This window comes from Manis javanica, chromosome 6 (genome assembly GCF_040802235.1).
Source record: "Manis javanica isolate MJ-LG chromosome 6, MJ_LKY, whole genome shotgun sequence".
Lineage (NCBI taxonomy): Eukaryota > Metazoa > Chordata > Mammalia > Pholidota > Manidae > Manis > Manis javanica.
The window spans coordinates 14,232,067-14,252,057 of NC_133161.1; the positions used below are offsets into that span (position 1 = coordinate 14,232,067).

Here is a 19,991-nt window from a genome sequence, read left to right on the forward strand (position 1 = left end):
CCACTATACACCTATTAGAATGTATAAAATTCAGAAGACTAAACACACCAAATATTGGCAAGATGTGAACAACTGAAACCCTCATAGACTGCTTGGGAGAATATAAAAATAGCACAGCCACTTTGAAATACAGTTTGGCAGTCCCTTGAAAAATTAAACATATACCCTCCAGATGTCCCAGCCATTCTATTCCAAGTATTTACCTGGGATAAATGAAAGCATATGTCCCTACAAAGACTTGTACATCATGACAGTTTTATTTGTAATAGACTCCAACTGGGAGCAACTCAAACCATCAACAGGTAAATGGCTAAGTAAATTTTGTTATTTTGTATCCATACAATGGAATACTACTCAGTAATAAAAAGGAATAAATCACTTATGCAAAAGGCATGGTTAGATCTCAAAATAAGTTGTGCTAAGGGAAAGAAGCTACCTCCCTTCCATAAAAAGAGCGCATATTCTATGATTTCAATTATACACAATTCTAGAAAATGCAAACTAATCGATAGTGACAGAACACAGATCAGTGTCTAGGGATGGGGTGAGTTTGGGAAAGGGTATAGGATTGGGGAGATGACAAAGGGGCATCAGGAAATTTAGGGGTTGATGGATATGTTAATATCTTGATTGTGGGTATGGTTTGTGGGTATAAACATGTCAAAACTTGTCAAATTATATATATTAATATGTGCAGTTTATTGTACATAAATTGCAATGAAATGAAACTCAAAATTTTTGCCTCAAAATGCTTGGAATGTTACTGAAATTAGTTCTGGCTGACTAATATGGAGAGGCAAGTAAAAGTGGTGAGAAATAAGGCAGCAGAAGGAAAGCAAGAAGCTGAGAGGTATGGAGTCTAGACCTCATCCTGAGAGTGATGACTGGGCTGCAGAGGGCAGCAGGAAGTGGAGGGGCCATCTCACCGTGGCTTCTGTTCTCACAGTAGAGAAAGCGGAGCTGTATATCGAGAGTCAGGGGGAAAGGGGGTTGAGGCAAGAGGTTTGAGGGAGAGTTGAGAGTATAAATATTTATTGTGGGGAATGAGAAAAAACAGATTGGGGACATAGAAATAATTACTTAGCAGCACCAGGGTCCCTGTTAAGATGGTCTGTCATGAAATTATAGTAGCATAAAGTCTGTAGTTTTGTTTGTCAGCATTCAGATACCCAGGTGGAGACAAGGAGAAAACAGGCAGCCGGACTGATCCAGGACGGGGCCTTTGTCAGGCGACTGTGTTGGAGGGACAGTTGGTGAGAGTTGTGCAGATTAAAGGATGCAGCCAAAATGCCGGGAGCCTAGACACTGAGGGAAAAGGCAGGAAGTTGGCGTTATTTAAACATGCTGGAGCTTTGTAGATTCTTCCTCTCGGATGCATCTGCGCCTTACGCTAGTTGGAGCCACCATCCTCCCTCATCAAGACGACTGCAGAGGCTTTCTGCTTGTCTCCCTGCCTCTGGTCTTGAGTGTAGGATGTCAGCGTGGTGGCTGATGAGCACATGCTGTTTGGTGTTGAGCTGGCTGAGTTGCTGAGAAGCGTACATGGTAGATGCTCCCATATGGATGACAGGCGACTTGGGATGAAGAAGGCACCTACTGGGAGCCCCTTAACTGAGTCTTGAGTTTTCCACAGGCAGAGCCCTCATCTCACTTTCAGGCCTGACCGTGTCCCTGCTGGCATCTATGTTACTTCTCTCTGCTCCCAAATCTCCTTAAATTGTTCTTGGAGAAGTCTCTGTCCACCTTAATTTCCCTTCTTCCTGATGGGGGATACACATGTCCTGTCCTCTAGGAAGCCTAAATAATTCTTGACACTCAACCAGTTTTTCTAAAGCATTTCCCCTCCTGAATAACGAGTGTTCATTTTATCTTTACATTCTGCTCTTTCATTCACTTCAGGGGAACTTTATATCTGAAATAATTTTATGACTCAATTTATTGGAGTTGAAGATACCAATGATCTTTTTGTTGGGTGATCTTTGTTTTCTGTATCTATCCCTTGATCTCTAATTGCTTTAGCCACTTTTTCCTTTTTTGTGTGCCTTCATGATTATGGGGGGCCTTTGTGGCATTGATTTGATTTTAAGCCATATCTATTCTTTTCCCTGCTAGTTGATTTCTTAGAGTCATAATGGCGTTGTTTTGGTCCTCAAATTATTTCCCCAGTTCTGTGGTCTTCCATTTTGGTTCATTCTGTTCATTCTGTTCATTCATTCTTTCTTTCTTTCATTCTTTCTTTCTTTGTTTCTTTTCTTCCTTTCTCCCTTCCTCCCTCCCTCCCTCCTTCCCTCCCTTCCTTTCTTTCATCTATCTATCTATCTATTTTAATTAAGGTATTGATATACACTCTTATGAAGGTTTCACATGAAAAACATTGTGGTTACTACATTCACCCATATTATCTCATTCGGTTCTTTCATCATCTCACCTTTGAGCTTACAAATGAGAATTGCTATTCTGCTAGCCACTGTGTTGCCATAATATTTTTTTTCTTTCCTTGACCATCACTTTTCTCAGTTTGTGGCATATTCCTGCTCCTTTCTTTACTTCTGTGGTTTCTGCTGATGAATTTTTAAATAATTTTTGACAGGCTTGTGATTATTTTTATTGTTTGTTCATTGTTCATAGGTATTAAAGTTTCAGCGCTAATGCCTTAATCCACCATCTTAGCCTCGAACTCAAATCCATAGCAAAAGTTTTATAAACACTGTTATTGAGTGGTTTTCTCTTTGTGGACTTTTGATGTTACCCTTATGTATTTTGATGAGAATGAATCTGGCAGAAAACCAGAGTCACTGGCTCTATCTGTGCATATCTAATATAATTTCAACATGTTTATAAATTGGCCATAAAGTCACCATTTGTTGCCAGGAGGAACCTGATCACCCTTCATTTGTTTCTTCTGACTTCAGTAAAAACCACAGGAATGTAGATTTCAAGGTGCCTTCAGTTACCACCTGAACCTTTATTTACCAACTGATGACATTTCCCCCACACCTTTTTTCTTTTCTTTTTCTTTTTTTCCAGTGTAAGGGTGTTAGTTATGCACTGGTGAGTCAGCCACTCTATCGGTGATATTTCTGCTTTCTGCATAAAGGTAACTTCTGCAGAATGGTCCTCTAATAGGTGTGGATACACCTGAAGGAAGACATTTTACAAGCAGACCTATCCCAGACCAGCAGCCACGTGACTTGCGCTCTTGCTGTTGGCCTGTTTTACACTGAATTGAAAGAAGGATGCATTAAAGTGGGATCTGTACTGACACAGCTGTTTGAAACTTTAGAATTCTGTTTTGTCCCCGAGTCTTTTATACAGGTGTGACCCACCTAATAAACGTCTGCCATTCCGTCTGTGATATATTTTTTTAAATTTTCATTGGAACATACAATCACTAGGAAAATAACATCCTTTTTCTTTTTCTTTTTTTTTTTATTCAAGTATCATTCATATACAATCTTATGATGGTTTCATATACACAGAACAGTTGTTCAGCATTCACCCATGTTATCAAGACCTCACCCACTCCACTGGGGTCACTGTCTATCAATCTAGTAAGATGATATAGAGTCATTAATTGTATTCTCTGTGCTCCACTACTGTCCCAGTGACCTACCTATGTTGTAATTGTGAATTGTACTGCCCCTTAATCCCCTTCTCCCTCCCAACCCACCCTCCCCAACCTTTCCCCTGGTAACCATTAGTCCCTTCTTGGTGTCTATGAGTCTACTGTTTTTATTGTTTCTTCTGTTTCACGTTGTTTTTAAATTCCACAAATGAGTGAAATCATTTGGTATTTGTCTTTCTCTGCCTGACTTATTTCACTGAGCATTATGCTCAGTATTACACCCTCTAGATCCATCCATGTTGTTGCAAATGGCAGGATTTCCTTTCTTTTTAAGGCTGAATAATATTCCATTGTATATACAATAACATCCTTTTTCTAATTACAATAGAGTTGAAATGCCTAGCACTACAATAATAACACAGATGAAGAGTGGACAGTGATTTTTTTCTTTTTCACTGTTTTTCATTTAGTTTATCACCTACTAGACTGCAAGGAATCCTGATAGGTAAAGTGTTAAGCTTGATCTTCTTAAATTTTGCATATGAATAAGTTTTAAAAATCCAAACTATATAGAAATACCATTGACCCAGGAACTCTACTCCTAGGAATTTACCCAAAGAAAACAACTTACCAGATTCAAAAAGACATATGCACCCCTATGTTTATCACAGCCCTATTTACAGTAGCCAAGTTATGGAAGTAACCTAAGTGTCCATCAGTAGATGAATGGATAAAGAAGAGGTGGTACATATACACAATGGAATTTGTTTATTTATTTGTTGAATTTATAAATTCAGCCATAATAAACAAATCCTACCATTTGCAACAACATGGATGGAGCTAGAAGGTATTATGCTCAGTGAAATAAGTCAGGCAGAGAAAGACAAATACCAAATGATTTCCCGCATTTGTGGAGTGTGACAACAAAGCAAAACTGAAGGAACAAAATAGGAGCAGAATCACAGACTCCAAGAAGGGACTAGTGGTTACCAAAGGGGAGGGCGGGTGGGGAGGGAGGGAGGGAGAAGAGGATTGTGGGGTATCATGATTGGCACACATGGTGTGTGTGGGGTCACAGGGAAGACAGTGTAGCTCAGAGAAGACAATAGGGACTCTGTGGCATCTTACTACACTGATGGGCAGTGACTGCATTGGGGTGGGAGGGACTTGATAATATGGGTGAATGTAATAACCACATTGTTTTTCTTGTGAAACCTTCGTAAGAGTGTACATCAATGATACCTTAATAAAAAATAAAAAAGGAATTTAGGTAGAGGAACTGCTCCAGGAAGAGAGCTGTCACCATAGATAACTATATCTTAATGTAAACTAGGTGTGGTAGACTGGGAGGGAGGTGGCTAAATCTGTTAAATTCCTCTGTGTCTCATTGTTTCTGTGTAGCCCAGCAAACATGTATTTACTAAACATTTACTTACTCAAAAAACAAAAGGTATGGATAAGGAAAAAAAAAGTTAGAGTTGGAAGTTTTAGTTTTAAGACTTGTAAAATTACCATGAGCACATACCATCCGTATCCTTGTCACATAACATCTGCCAGTTATTATAAGATGACTATTTTCTGGAAAGTGAAGAAAAATCCAAACTGTACTAAAATGTGCAAGGGGCCACTGTGAATAGTCTTCATCCAGTTTCAGATTTACCTTTACTTATTTGCTAAAGGAATTAAAGCTCCTTTTCCTTCTGTTCCTCCCTTCTGTCTTAATCCCCTTCAGCTATTTTACTTCACTTGGGAAACTTTGCAGGGTTCTAATCTGTCTCCCTTGCCAAGGGGATGGAAGCGGAGCAGGTCAGAAGGTGAAATAATTCGAGCACAGTTTCAGATCTAATAATCCCTTCAAACTCTATGTGGCATAGAGAGAGCGTTCTATCTTTCTTGGCATAAGGAAATAGGCTGAGGTAAGTTTGAATAGCTCGGCCAGTCTGTTTGACTCCAAAGCCTCTTTTTTTCTTCACGAGGCAAAGATTAATTTAAGGGGGAAAATCTGGTTTTGAGAACGAGGAACAGTGCAATGCCCCGGTTTAAAAGCATGGTCTTTTAAGAAATTCAGATGGCTAACAGACACATGAAAAGATGCTCCACATCACTAATCATCATGGAAATGCAAAATAAAACCACGATGAGATATCACCTCACACCAGTAAGGACAGCCAGCATCGGAAAGTCTAAGAACAACAAATACTGGGAGGATGCAGAGAAAGGGGAACCCTCCTACAGTGCTGGTGGAAATGTCAGCTAGTTCAACCATTGTGGAAAGCAATATGGAGGTTCCTCAAAAAACTAAAAATAGAAATACCATTTGACCCAGGAGTCCCACTCCTTGGAATTTACCCAAAGAATACAACTTCTCAGATTCAAAAGGACATATGCACCCCTATGTTTATCACAGCACTATTTACAGTAGCCAAGAAATGGAAGCAACTTAAGTAAGTGTCCATTAGTAGATGGATGGATAAGGAAGATGTGGTACATATACACAATGGAATACTATTCAGCTATAAGAAGAAAACAAATCCTACCATTTGTAACATGGATGGAGCTGGAGGACATTATGCTCAGTGAAATAAGCCAGGCGGAGAAAGACAAGTGCCAAATGATTTCCCTTATTTGTGGAGTATAACACTGAAGCAAAACTGAAGGAACAAAATAGCAGCAGACTCAGAGACTCCAAGAAGGAACTAGTGGTTACCAAAGGGGAGGGGTGTGGGAGGACGGGTGGGGAGGGAGGGAGGGAGAAGGGGATGGAGGGGTAGTATGTTTAGTACACATGGTGTGGGGGATCATGGGGAAAACAGTGTAGCACAGAGAAGGCACATAGTGGATCAGTGGCATCTTGCTGCACTGATGGACAGTGACTGCACTGGGGTATGGTGGGGACTTGATAATATGGGTAAATGTAGTAACCACATTGTTTTTTCATGTGAAACCTTCATAACAGTGTATATCAATAATACCATAATAAAAAATAATAAATAATAAAAGCATGGTCTTTTGAGTCAGAAAGGCTTATAAGGAGGAAATTACTTAATTTCTCTGTGAGTTGGTTTCATCTCTATAAAACAGTGGTAGTGAGCACTTTTTTTGGTGTGACTGTGGGCATGAGTTAGTATTACCACAAAATACTAGTTCAATATATGGCAGCTTAAAAAAGGTCTAACCACTAGAACAGGGTCAGAAGTCAGGCTAACTTAGTAACTTGCCTTGGAGTTCCTGACCCTGGATAGCCATTTGGTTCAGAGTGACTGGAGTTATCATTTGGCTAAAATAAGGGATTCCGAAGTAATGATTCACAGTTGCTGAAAGAAATGTTGAAATAGGAGTCCCATGTATGTTAGGGTTGGGGTATGTTGATTTCATGAGGAATACAAGATAGATATGTTTCCTTAAATTTGATGCCATATTATTTTAGTCCAAGAGCCCTTGGTTAGCTCAGATTATCTCACTTAAAATGAGTCTCTTGAAGGCTGTGGGGTCCCCTTATGGAACTTGAGGGCAGGGGAGGATGTTGGCACCTCCTTGGAACCAGAATGCTGTCAGAAACTGAAGGTGTTCATGTCATCTTTAGGAGTCTAATTTCTGGTTCTCTTTGTATTCTTTCTCTTTTTACAACATTCTACAATGTGCTTCAACATTTACACAGTTCAGTTCTTGAGAGTATTTGAATTGTTACTGGGCACCCCATTGGTCTAGCGTCCATCCTGGCCCATGTTGATGGGATCGTTTGTACTAAATGTGGTCACTGAGGCCTACTTGTTTAGCAGAAGATAGGGTTTGTAGAGACTGAGCCTGTAGGGAAGAGCAGGCGCAGAAAGGCTGTCTGTTCATGTTTTTATAAAAGAAAAGTCTAGAAAGTAGTCGTGTATTTTCTAAAGCTTGGTAACCCTGTTTCTCAAATTGGAACTTCTGGAATTGCCTGATGGCAGAATGCCCCAATGGCATGCTAACTTTTTATGAGAAAATAATTCTCTTGAAAGTTGATCCTGTAAACTTAATAAATTTGTAAGGCTGCTGTTATCACTTTTTAATAAATATTAAATGTTAATCTTCATCTTCCTTTGAATTTCTTCCAGAGGTATGAAGACTATGGGATGACTCCCCCATCAGGCCCATTGCCAAGGTACGGTCTTCAGGAGACTGTGTGTTAGGACTTCCTCACATAGGCTGTTTTTTAAATTTTGTAAACTCCCTTTTTTTAGCTAATATGAGCAGATTGCAAAATTCAGTTATGTGTTTTCTTGATTTAACCAGAAGAGAAAAAAAGTTGGAATTTAAGTTTTTCCAGTAATGACAGACTAGATAATTTGCTGAGGACAACTGGAAAGGCTAGACAGGATTTTAAAATAAAAAACAAAATCCAGATAGCTAACGGGGCAGTGACGCGGTATGGGGCCAAGATCCAGGAAATCCAGGGAGGTGAGCTCTGCCTTCTGGGCACATCCTTCAGGGGAATCTGCTGGTTCTGGAGAAGGTGGGTGCGAAGCCGAGCAAAACTTTTGACAGACTCACGGGGTTTAGAGTCTTGAAGATGCAGCATATCAAAAGCTGTGGGATACATCTAAAGCCATGGTTAGGGGGGCTTTGGTGCCTTAGATGAGTCAAAATGTATTTGAAAAGAAAAATGTTGAAAAATCAATGATCTAAGCATCTATCTTAATATTAGGGAAAGACTGAGTTAAACTTAAAGGAAGTAGAGGAAAGGAAATAATAAAAATAAGAATAGAAATGAATGGGGTAGAAAACAAATATCGTAAGAGAAGATCAGCAAAGCTGAAAGTTAAGTCTTTGAAAAAAGCTAATAAAATTGATAAACCCCTGAGAGCCTGATCAAAAATCCATGTAACATTATCAGCAAGGTGGATGCAAAAGGATGTGTTAATCCAGATCTTACAGAAATTAAAAAGATTTTGACATATTTTAGAAAGACCAATTTTTAATAGATTTTACAGACATTATGGTTTTTTTGAACACATTTTTGTTAATAAACTTGACATGGAAGAATTCCTAGAAAGAGAAAACTTGAATAGCTATACAACTATTAAAGAAATCAAAATCATTATTAAAATTCTTCCCACAAAGAAAACTCTGGGCTCAGGTGGCTTCTACGGTGAATTCTACCAAAAACACTGAAGGAAGAAAAAGTTCCAAAGTTGCACAAACTTCTAAAGAATAGGAAAAGAGAAAACACTACTCCCCCTTGTACTGGGTGACTGGCCTAACCTTGATACCAAGCCCAAGGACATTGCAAGAAAGGAATCATTAAGGGCTGGTTTCACTCATGAACATAGAAGCAAAAAAATTGAAACTTAATATCAGCAAACAGATCTGGTAATATGTAAAAAAAAGATACCACATCACAGCCAAATTGAAATTATTCCAGCAATGCAAAGGTGATTTAACATTAAAAAACAAAACTGACCCATCTCATTCACTTTTGAGAACCTTTCAGGGTCTAAACTATTTTCATCATAATAACAGGTGGTGTGTGACGTTTTTCATCGCGGAAAGACGATTGCACTGAGGCACAGAAGCGGTGGTGGTGAAACTGCTTGGGCCTCTGCCTGAGTCCAGGCAGTGGCGCCCGACTGAGTAGCCAGGATATCCTTCCCTGCTGTGCAGTCACAGTTTTTATAAATGCCAGCTTTATGTTAGTGTGTTCTTGATGACGTAGTAAGAACTATAAAGCTCATTAAACCTAGACCCTTGAATCTTTAATAGTTTGAGGGACAAAGAGGGTAGACACGTAAAGCACTCAGGTGATAAGGAGGTTTGAAGGAAAAGCACTTGATCAGGTGTCTGAGTTGTGAACTGCACTGAACTAACTCTTCCGTGTTTTTTGCTTGAACAAACAATGAGCAGATGTTATTTCTGACTAAGCTGTTTGGCAGGAACTGTCTGGAAAATGAAAGAAGGGAGCCTGTCACTTCAAGAGAAACAACTGACAGAATTTGTTGCCAATGATAAACTTGAGCTTTCAAGTGACAATTAGAATTTGGGAAACTTGTCTATTAGTATGCACTTGACACCTTCCTAGTACTTGAAAACTTTCCTGCTGAGCTTGGTGGTAACATTAATGTCATTTTTTGAGACTGTAAAATGAAATGTATCAGTATCTAGAAAGTCTGCATAAGTCAGTGAACCGAGTATTTTCTAAATGGTCAATGTCATAAAATCATAGATGGGTCCATTCAAAGTGTAAGATAGACCAGTGGGTTTTAATGTAGCAGAATATGGGAAGTTCACTGATGTTGTTTGAGATCCCAGTGCTACTAACTTTTAAGGAAACCTTTGAGTTTTGGTGCAGAATCAAAGAAGAATATTTAACTGAAATAGTATTTGAATATGATCTGAAAATGCTATTAAAATATTCCTCCCATTTCCAACTATATATTTATGTGAGGTCAGATTTTCTTTTTAAAATAACTTAAGGCAGCTGATTGAATACAAAGTATATAAGAATTCAGATGTTGTCTATTAAGGAAATTTCAAAAAGAGAAAAAACTTTTATCAGTAAAATTTTTTCTGCATTGGGGTTGAAAAATACAGTTTTCATGACAAATGTTAATGTGGAATATATTTAATACTTTTTTTTGAAGGGCTTAAATTTTTTTTCAGTTTTAATTTTGAATGCAATAAATATCTGTTGATACAACACACAGAAACAAAAATTCTTGGGAGTTCTCAATTTTTATGAGTGTAAAAAGGTCCTGAGGCCTAAAAGTCTGAGAACTATTGCTTTACAGCACTGGTTTTCAGCCTAGATGAACATTAGGGTCACCAGTGGAGCTTTACAGACTACCAACGTGTGCGTCCCCCTCTAGAGATTCTGTTATAATTAGTCTGGGGTGAGGTGGGAAATGAGGGCTTTTAAAAGCCCTCCAGGTGATGCTACTGTGCAGCCAAGGTGGAAAGCCACCCTCAGATGCTGAGAGGAACAGGCCCTGGAACCTGACTGGGTCTTGTTTTGGTCTGTAAACCGAAGCATTTCTTCAGTCCATCCCACAGAGATGTGTCAAGCATCAGCTTTATTCCGGGCACTGTTGTTAGCGCTGGGGACATGTCAGCGGGCAAATGGAAAAAGTGCAGGCCCTCAGGGAGCTCCTGTTCTGAGGGAGGAGAGGGGGGACAAGCCAATGGGCAAACAGGTCTTGTCTTCCTGCAGGGCTGAGGGTGGCCTAACAAAACAGCAGAGCCGGGTGAGGTGTGGTCCTGATGCTTGTATGGTTTGCCCTCAGACCAGGTTTTGGCCCCGGTTTGCTGCCGTCTTCAGAGCTGGGGCCTCCAGAGCCTCAACAGCCACAGGCATCGGCTGAAGCCCCGTTTGCCGCCCGAGGGATCTACTCTGAGGAGGTGCCACCGGTGGCCCGTCCTCGGCCTGTCGGAGGCACCACAGGTACATGTGGCTATTTTGTTTGCATTTCTGAACTAGAGGATGCTTACTCTTTGGCTAAATTCTAGCAGAACACATTTTAGACTTCCCAGGGCACCAATGTCCCAGTGCGCAGTGGCCTCTTTGCTGTAAGAGGTGCAGTCCCTGGGGCCTGGCGTAGAGGTCGGGCAGTGGGGGCGGAGAGAGGAAGTTGAGATCTGGGGCTGAGGACCTCCGATTTGTTCCTGAACCACCATCTCGAGAGCAGTCATCTCCCTTCATGTGGAAATCTGAGCCCACTTCTTCCAGGGCAAATGTTTCTGAATTCTTGCGGTAAACTGAAAGATCTGTTTCTGAGCACTTATAATGGCATTAAAATAAGTTTTTGTTTTAAAGAAGGTACTTTTCAAGCAATCAGAACAAAGAGACTCATACATACAGAGAACAAACTGGAGGTTGCCATGGGGGAGGGGCGTTAGGAGATGGGCAAAGTAGGTGAAGGATAAAGAGGCACAAGCTTCAATTATCAAATTAATAAGTCACTGGGATGAAAGGTACAGCATGGTGAGCACAGTCAGTGATACTATGCTAAGTTTGTATGGTGACAGATGGTAACTGCACTTATCATGGAGACATTTCATGATACATGTGATTGCTGAATCAGCATGTTATACACCTGAAACCAATATAACCAATTGTATATCAACTATACTTCAATGAAAAATAAAAAAAAAGAAGGCACTTTTCTGGCTCGTAATAAGCAACGCTGAAAATCGCCAGACAGTGACTGGGGGAAGATTTTTGTTTTATTTGGTTACTTCTTGTGGGGGGTGCACCACTGTTCTCTCCTTGAACCTCACCTCCTTTTTTTCCCCCTCTGCTTTTGTTAATACCATCTTCTTCCTTTTTTTTAATTTCCTTGTCATTTTTTCATGCCTCCCTGCCTGAGGCCTGCTGTCTCCTCCCTGCTGTCACTCACGTGGGCAGAGTCTGAGGTGGAGGGACTGGGAGTAGCTGATGTCCGTGTGGAACTGTTTCCTTTCTGCCCTTCTTTCAGGCCATCATTAAGGCTTGATTGAGTAAAGAACAAGTTTAGTGTCATTTGTGGGTAACAGGCACAGCTTTTTACTTGATAATTCAACAGTGGAAGGTCGTATGTTCTAAAGTGGCCCTCTAGTTCTTTGTTAGGCCTTAGTACTGGTACATGGCATTTCTTTACTTCTAGTATTTAGGTTTTCCTTAATTACCTATTGGAATTGAAATAAAAATCTATATCAGAATATCCCTACTTGAATTTTTTATGTTCTTAAAAGAACATAGTTTAAAGTGTATAGTTTCTGGAAATTTTGAAGGCAGAGAGAAAATAAATCTTAAGAAAATTCTAAAATATACGTAATTAGTTATCTGAGAAACATCATGCATGATTTGGCTTTTCTTCACAAAAGTATAATATCTAGTATACTAAATGCAAAGATATAGGGTTTTTTTTCAAACCACAGTTAAAATTTAGAGATTACAAGTTTCACATATTGAGTTTTGCTTTTTAGAGATGGAGCTACAAACATTTGTGTTTTAACAATGTAACTACTCTTAGGTTGAGAGGAAAATCTAACTCCTTTTTGTCACTTTTTGAGATGCATGTAAAAAATTTGAGAAAAGGTGGAACCCTCAGAATTTTCATAAAGCAAAAAAAAATGTGTTCTGAATTGGGTTTCCTTAGTAATTACATCTAGATTAGGAATAAACTAATTTTCAGAAAATGAGTTGAAAAGAAAAAGAAAAAAATACATTTGTCTTAGAGTCTTCTGGGAGTTTTGTGTTAATAGTTAAACCCAGAGCAAATCCTTATCAAGTTTGGTAGCTGCTTGATGTTTGTGAGGGATTCATCCTGAGACTTTTGTAAATCCCCAAATTTTCTAGTCCTATTGTACTTTTTAATTGCTTTACCTAATTGGTCCAATAGAAGTGTAAGTGGACCAGCTAAGAGATCCCCTTCAAAGCCATAATGAGCAACACTGCTTGTAGTTGACACAGCCCAGCATGGTGAGCTGAGATTCTTATATGGCAACTGATTGCTCTGCCCCATCAGTTTACCTGAGATCCAGAGTTGTACCCCCAAATTTCAAATTATTGTTTCATGTCATACAAACTTCATCTCATAAATAGCTGATACTGCAAATGCTGTATTTGTGAATGGTGTTCAGTGTTCCTAATGTATCTGTGTAGTTAAAGATCCTGAGCAATTTCTGTTTCTTATACAGCTCTGCATACTATGAGAAATGCTTGAAGCTCATTTTAACCCATCTTTATGTGTTTTACTACAAGGGGTCAGAGCCATTCATTTTTCCTGTTCATTTCTTCACCCTCCTGTTTGAAGGTTTAGTAAGAGAACCCATTACATGTTAGATCACTTACTTTGCTACACTCTAACTTTCTGGAGAATATAGACCTTTATGTCATCAAGAAACTAGTTTAGGCCAATTCTAAACTTGTAATAATTGGTACATAATGATCCGTTAATAGTCTTCTAGTCAGTTCTTGTGTTTTTGCATTGTTGGTCAGTCAACAAAAGAAATAACGTATATGATACCCTACGGGATTTCCTGCTTCACAGCTGCTTCAGGTATATTCTTTTTTAATCCAGAAGAATATAGAAATTATATATATGAAACATTGGAAAGGAAGTTATTTTCTAATAATTTCTAAAATTAAGAGATTAAGTCATATAAAAATTTGTGATGAAAAAGTATTAGGATACACTAGAAAAGTTACTGTTCCACCTATGTAAAATTATCAATATACATCTGTCTAAAAATTATGAAAAGCAAAAGGAAAATAGTATCTAGGTAAAATTTACAGCAGATATGACCAAGAAGTATTTTTATTATAGAGGATGGCTCATATAAATTGATGAATGTGCAAATTTCATTAGATAAATGGGCAAAAGACAAGAAGAAAGAATTCACAAAAGAAGTGTGTATCATATGAAAGGTAAACAGGTTTGAAAATGATCGAAGAATTGCAAATTAAAGTCATGATGAGGTACCATTTCAACTATGAAATTATTTTCATAATGTGATATGATAAAATTAATGTCTAGTTTCTTAATCTGTATAAGGGCAATAATATTAGAACTCACCTCTTGTGGATGTTTTCATGATTAAAGAAGGTAACGGATGTAAAGTGCTCAAAATAGTGCTTGGCATATCATAAACTTTTAATGAATATTAGCTGCCTTTACTATTATTACTACATTATTTCCAGTGGTGGTGTAAATCATTAAATGTTTGCAGAGCTGCTTGGCAATATGGCTTGGCCTTTAATTTGGTAATTCCACTTCTGGGAAGGTAGGCTCCCCCCTCTGCAAAGAAATCCAAAATGTTGCAGAAAAACTACATGTGCGAAAATGTTTATCGGAGCATTATTCATCATAGCAGGAAATTGTGAGCTCCCTAAATACCCAGGAATAAGGGCATCACTGAGTACAGTTATTACAATGTACAGCTATTTAAAATGAAGAGCTCTGAAAGAACCAGAAAAAGGGAACTTAAGACTTCCCGATTGCCTCCTGTGTACGGTACTTGACCTATTTCATTTCCTTTTAATCCTTGAAATAACATCATGAGGTAGATTTTTTTTTATCCCAGGTTGAGAAGTGAGGCATTAAGGCTTTGTGGGAGTTCTAAGCGGGTGTCCAGGGTCACAGGGCTGGTCTGTGGCTGGGCTGGAAGGGAAACTCAGGCTTGCTGGGTGCAGTGGCCCACTTGAGTCACGGGGGAAGCCTGTGCTATGTCACTAAGTAAACAGAGCAAGACACAGAATCATGTCTGAATTCCAATCTCAGCTATGGTTGTGGCTGTAACACAGAGGTTTCTCCCTGTTCAGTTGTCTGAGCCCTTGTACACGACAGGGAACACTGTGCTACGTTTTTGTCCTTTGCAAGATTTGCTCAAACAAGGTTTATTGGGCAGACAATACTGATAGTCCTAATAATTTTGATACTGTTGTGAATCTGCACTAACTAGCAGGAGCTCCTGCAGGGTACAGTTGCTCTGTCAAGAGCCTAGAAGGTTTTTTCCGACCTTTAGTTTTTAGTGATCATTATATATCCAGGTAAAACTATGGAGTTCCTTTTTTTAAAAAAACACATTTGATAAATGGAGGCTGTTAATTAGACCACTAGAGTAGAAGACAAAGATGGAGAGAGCCTCACCTGTCTGTATTCTGAGCCTCTGTAGACCAGTCTGAGCATCATAGATGGAGTTCATGATCCTAGGAGCATTTGGAAAACAGGTATCTTATTTCACAGTGCTTAAAGATCACTTTATTCCTCCTTAATCTGCAGAATAGGGAGAAACAGCCGTATAATAAAAGTTGTGGAGGGAGGACTATCTGTTGTTCAAAGCCTGGCCTTCGTAGCCACGCAATGCCATGGTGCGTCTGAATGGGGGAGAAGTTGCCGCTAGAGCCTCCTGGCTTTGCCATCAGCACACCTCACCGAGGAGGCGGGGTGGGTGGCTTTAAAATTTTAGTTGTGACATAGCTAAGTTATGGAAATGATGTGCGAATATAATGAAAATAAATTTAACATTCTGAATTCAAATAAATACGCACCCTGCCTTTTAAGGAAAAACACAGATTGTATTTTCAGCAGTTTCAGCTGCTTTATGGATCCAAAACCTTTCATTCCTTTCTTCTGAAGAAATAAGCTCATCCTTATTTGGAACCTGTACAGTAATGAGTGGAAGGGCCCCGATTAGACCCTGTATCCCCAGTCCTCTGATGTGTAGCAAAGAAAAGGGCATCACAGCCAGCCACTGCGCTGAGAGGACGTAAAAGCCCGTGAGCGGAGAAGTTCTTGGTCTGTTTTAGGAAATGTCATTCTCTGGAGATGAAGATAGAACTGGTGCCATGTTTGAGCAGTGCTCGTATCCCTCGCCCCGGAGGGCATGCCGTGGTCAGAGCCCACGTGTCCCCCTGGGCGGCCTCGCCTCCCCTACAAGTGCTGACCAGGCCGTCCCACCATGTTCTTTCAGGCCCCCAGATCCAGCACCTGACGCAGGTGGGGATTGCGAGCAGGATTGGAGCCCAGCCAGTGGAAATCCCGCCAAGCAGAGGCGGTCAGTGTGGGGGACCAGGCTGGCCTTTGCACGGGGAGGAGGAAGCAGGCCGAAGAGAGGCTGTGAGTATCTTGTGTTTGGGTCATCATGGAAAATCCAGACATAATCACTTAATTTAGCTGCTTTTGCTTCTGCTTTGGGGATCCCTTTTTAAGACCTACATAAATAAAAGTTTTAACCTCACTTTTTCCCCCAGAGTGTATTTTTGCATATAGTGTTTAGACAGTAAATTCCCTGTGACCTAGAGTGGGAGAATATTGGCATTGAACTTTGGGAAAATATGCAGTTTTTTTTGAGGCGTATTTCAGGCTTAAAGTACTGAAAGCAATATTGATTACAGAAAATCTGAACAAACACCTCAGTAACACTTTAAATTTTTCAAAAATTTTTTTATTGTAGAATAAATGTAACATAAGATTTACCATCTTAGCCATTTTTAAGTGTACAGTTCACTGGTTTTAAATACATTCATAGTGTCATGCAGCCATCACCACCGTCCATCTCCATAGCTCTTTGCATCTTGTAAAACTGGAACGCTATACTCAGGAAACACCGACTCCCGCATTCCACCTCTGCCCCCGCTCCCGGCACCCCCCATTCTACTTCTTGTTGCTGTGATTTTGACTTTTAAGTAGCGACTGAACCTGAAGGTAATTAAAGTGGTGGACTTTCCCTTTGGTGTTGTCACTATACAAATATTCATAATCTTACATACTCACTTGCTCACCACTTGTGCTTTATTGCACAAGTTTATAACTGTTTATAACTGTCGTTTCTGTTATGACCACCACCAGTAGATGCTTTTGCCCATGAGCACACAGTTTGGGGCACTTCAAGCCTTGGGGTTTGTTCTGGGGGCTTCTCATCACTCTGAGCATTCCTCAATAAGAATGGAATCAATACGGGCACAGGTAATTTCTGCAAGTGCTTTCCTTTGTTGTTCTCAAGAATTTTATATTCATTTTATGAATCTGAAAATGCAAACCAAAATAATACTTTTTTTTTATCTTTAAATCACTGTGCCACAACTTTCACTGTATTTACATATCTTTCCAGCAGATACATTAAATTCCTTTCATGACTGGATGAAAAGGTCTCTCATTAACTTTAGGATGTAATTTTTCCCTAAAAGATAACATTGTCATGCATTGTAATCTTAGGAATCTGCTTTACATTTGCTGACAGTTTTGTTTTTCTGCCTTCCTTGTGCTCAAGTTAGTTTCATGTGGTGGTTTGTGTTTTTCTATCAAATCCAATGTTTGCTTTAGAAAACCTCTTTATCAGTATGGGGAAAAGCGGAATGTGGAATATTCTAGGGCTTGCATGCCATGTTTGCCAGGCTAGTAGCTCACTCTTAGCATCAGTGAAACCACAGATTTGGTGCTCATGTATATATGCAAAGAGAAATTTTTCAGCGAAAAAGATATGAAAAAAAAATCACTGAAAAGTATAGTAGTTCTTGTCAAATGAACATAGCAATTTATATTTATTATGTGCAAATATGAGCAAAATAGCTTTATGTTTTAGTGCAGAAACTTTTTAAAGAAAAAGGCTATACAGAGCGCTGGACAGACAGACAAATCAAATGGAAAATGTGTAATGACGTTCGTGTTCTGTGGTCCCAGCATGTGTCCCATGGACACCCTCCTTGGGTGGCAGAAAGTTCTTGTCAGAGCCTCTGCCTGTCCCTGCTTGTCTCTCCCAACTTTCAGATCCTTATCTGACCTGTCACCTCCCTGGGGGACTCCAGGGCCCTTCCTGTTCTCCCTGTGGGCCACTCACTTCCACACACACAGGCACAGGGACTTGACCAACCAGATCTTTTCTGTCTTTAAGCAAGTATTTATTAGACACCTAAGTTCACAGGTTTCTCTGTACCCTGACAATTTCTGCAGTTACTACTCTGCATCCCAGTCTCAGGGGGCCCTTCCGGAGGGCCGAGTTGTTGGGTGGGAGATGGGAAGAAGGCCCAGGTGAGTGCCCATCACCAATTTGGATTTGATTTTCCCTCCTGTTCTTGCGTGGGAAATACAGTAATGTTTGCCCATGTTTTTTAGACACACATGCTCGGACATCAAGAGTATTCCTCACCGCTGTTCCAGGTGCCAAGGACTTCAGGCAGGGAGCCCTCAGCTCCTCCCGGGAACCTCCCACACCGGGGGCTGCTGGGTGCCGGACTCGCCTACGCCGCCAGCTCCACGGAAGATCTGCAGCCCGGCCACTCCTCAGCCTCCCTCATCAAAGCGATCCGCGAGGAGCTCCTCCGGCTCTCCCAGAAACAGACCGCCGTGCAGAACTTCCACAGCTGATCAGCCGCACCATGCAGATTTGCCAAGTACTGCTTCCCGTGGAAGCAAGACCGAAAGGAACGCAACTGAGTGGGTGTTTGTGGGAGGACAACATCTCCTGGGCTAGGAGCCCCTGTAAGAGAGCAAGTTGCAATTTTAGAAAATGCCATAAGTCACATTACAGCTCATGATGTTTTTAATAAGTTGGCAATTTTGTGGCCACTTGGGTTCAGTGGAAATTTATATACTTTTGGCCAAAAGCCAGCACACTTCATAAAGACAAACCACAAACCTAAGTTAACAAAACTACTAAGTCTCCTTTTTAAAGGCAAACGATGAAAATCTGTCAGTGGTACAGGGATTAAAGGAGCCCAGCATTTCCATGGGAAGATGTGATTCAGACTGGCTTGGTTGATGAACCTGCTGCTTTGTTTTCTGAGAAGAGATCTGAAGACATTTTATTAACAGCTCGATTTCCCTCTTTTTCTCCATAGGAACTTATTTTAATAGTAATATTGACAGCAAGAACACCAAGACGGCTGGGGAATAAAAAAAGTTACTAGTGAGAAGCCAAATGATAGCTTGTAGGGCCTGGTGATTCCAGACAAAGCCATCATCTGCATTTTTCCTTCTGGTGCTGCAGCTCCACGGGCCCCTCACCTTTAAGTCTGTGAAATGCAACTTTGGCTTTTACAATGGAAGATTACATTGAAGGCTTCATTTGTTCTAGAAAGGAAAAACCCTCCTATGTGGAGAATAAAAGCTTACTATTTATTTGGTTATTCAAAATGCCTATCAAGTTTAGATTTACATTCTTAATGGTATTTGCTGTTTATTAATTGGCACCTGAACCTACTGATAGCATCCTGTTTCAGCACAAACCAAGGCCAGTCCTTTAGAGTGAGGCTTTCAAGAGGTCCTACCTAGTCCTTGCACTTGGCTGAGGTGTTACTCCCAAATTATGTTTGAATGAGAAAGCTTACGTAAGCAGAAGTTATTTATAAAAATTCCTAGGGCCCACCAAATTGTTATTCATGGGTACATTCCTAGTAATCACATTCTCTGTGTTCAGGGCCTGGAAATGGAACTGAGTTCAGTTCAGCCTTTCTGTAATGAATCAAGAAATGTAAAGAAGAGCTTTGAGACCACAAAGGAAAGGAGGAAGTTGCTCCTAACTTCGGATTTTATTGTGCGTGACTCTGCTGAGTGGCTATTCAAACCGTCTTATGTGCTTTGGGCTTGACAGAGGTATCATCTCACTTGGGATTACTCTGGAAGTGAATGTTTCTCCACTTCCCAAATTAGAGTCAGGAATGTAATAACAAGGGCCATTCTGTTTTCTGGTACCTGAGTGAAGCTCAGAAGAAAAACAGAGAACAGATTTCCACTGTGAATCCTTTTCCTATTAGATCAACAAACACTTTTAATTAAGCAATAGATAAACAGGCAGAAGTTGGGACTCCAACTAATCAGAATCTGCGTAAAAATTTAAGAACCCTGAAATAGCTAAAATGAGTTTCCAAAATGTTATCATCGGGTTCCAGAATCATGTTTCAGCACTTCCTTAATGAAACACGCCGTGTAGTCTGAATACAGGGAAAGCTGGTTCCGAGAAGTTAAAATGTGGCCATTTT

The 19,991-nt window shown here is 40.1% G+C and overlaps 1 protein-coding gene across 1 annotated transcript in view; it reads left to right on the forward strand.

The window, feature by feature from the left end:
• KIAA1549 (KIAA1549 ortholog) overlaps positions 1–18,753 on the forward strand; it is a 120,923-nt gene extending 102,170 nt beyond the window's left edge. Inside the window, exons 17-20 of the mRNA XM_017681055.3 lie at positions 7,654–7,700; positions 10,816–10,973; positions 15,986–16,131; positions 18,127–18,753. Coding sequence (XP_017536544.3) covers positions 7,654–7,700; positions 10,816–10,973; positions 15,986–16,131; positions 18,127–18,378 — 603 coding nt within the window. The 3' untranslated portion in view covers positions 18,379–18,753. The remainder of the gene's footprint in view (positions 1–7,653; positions 7,701–10,815; positions 10,974–15,985; positions 16,132–18,126) is intronic.
• Positions 18,754–19,991: the final 1,238 nt, after the last annotated feature.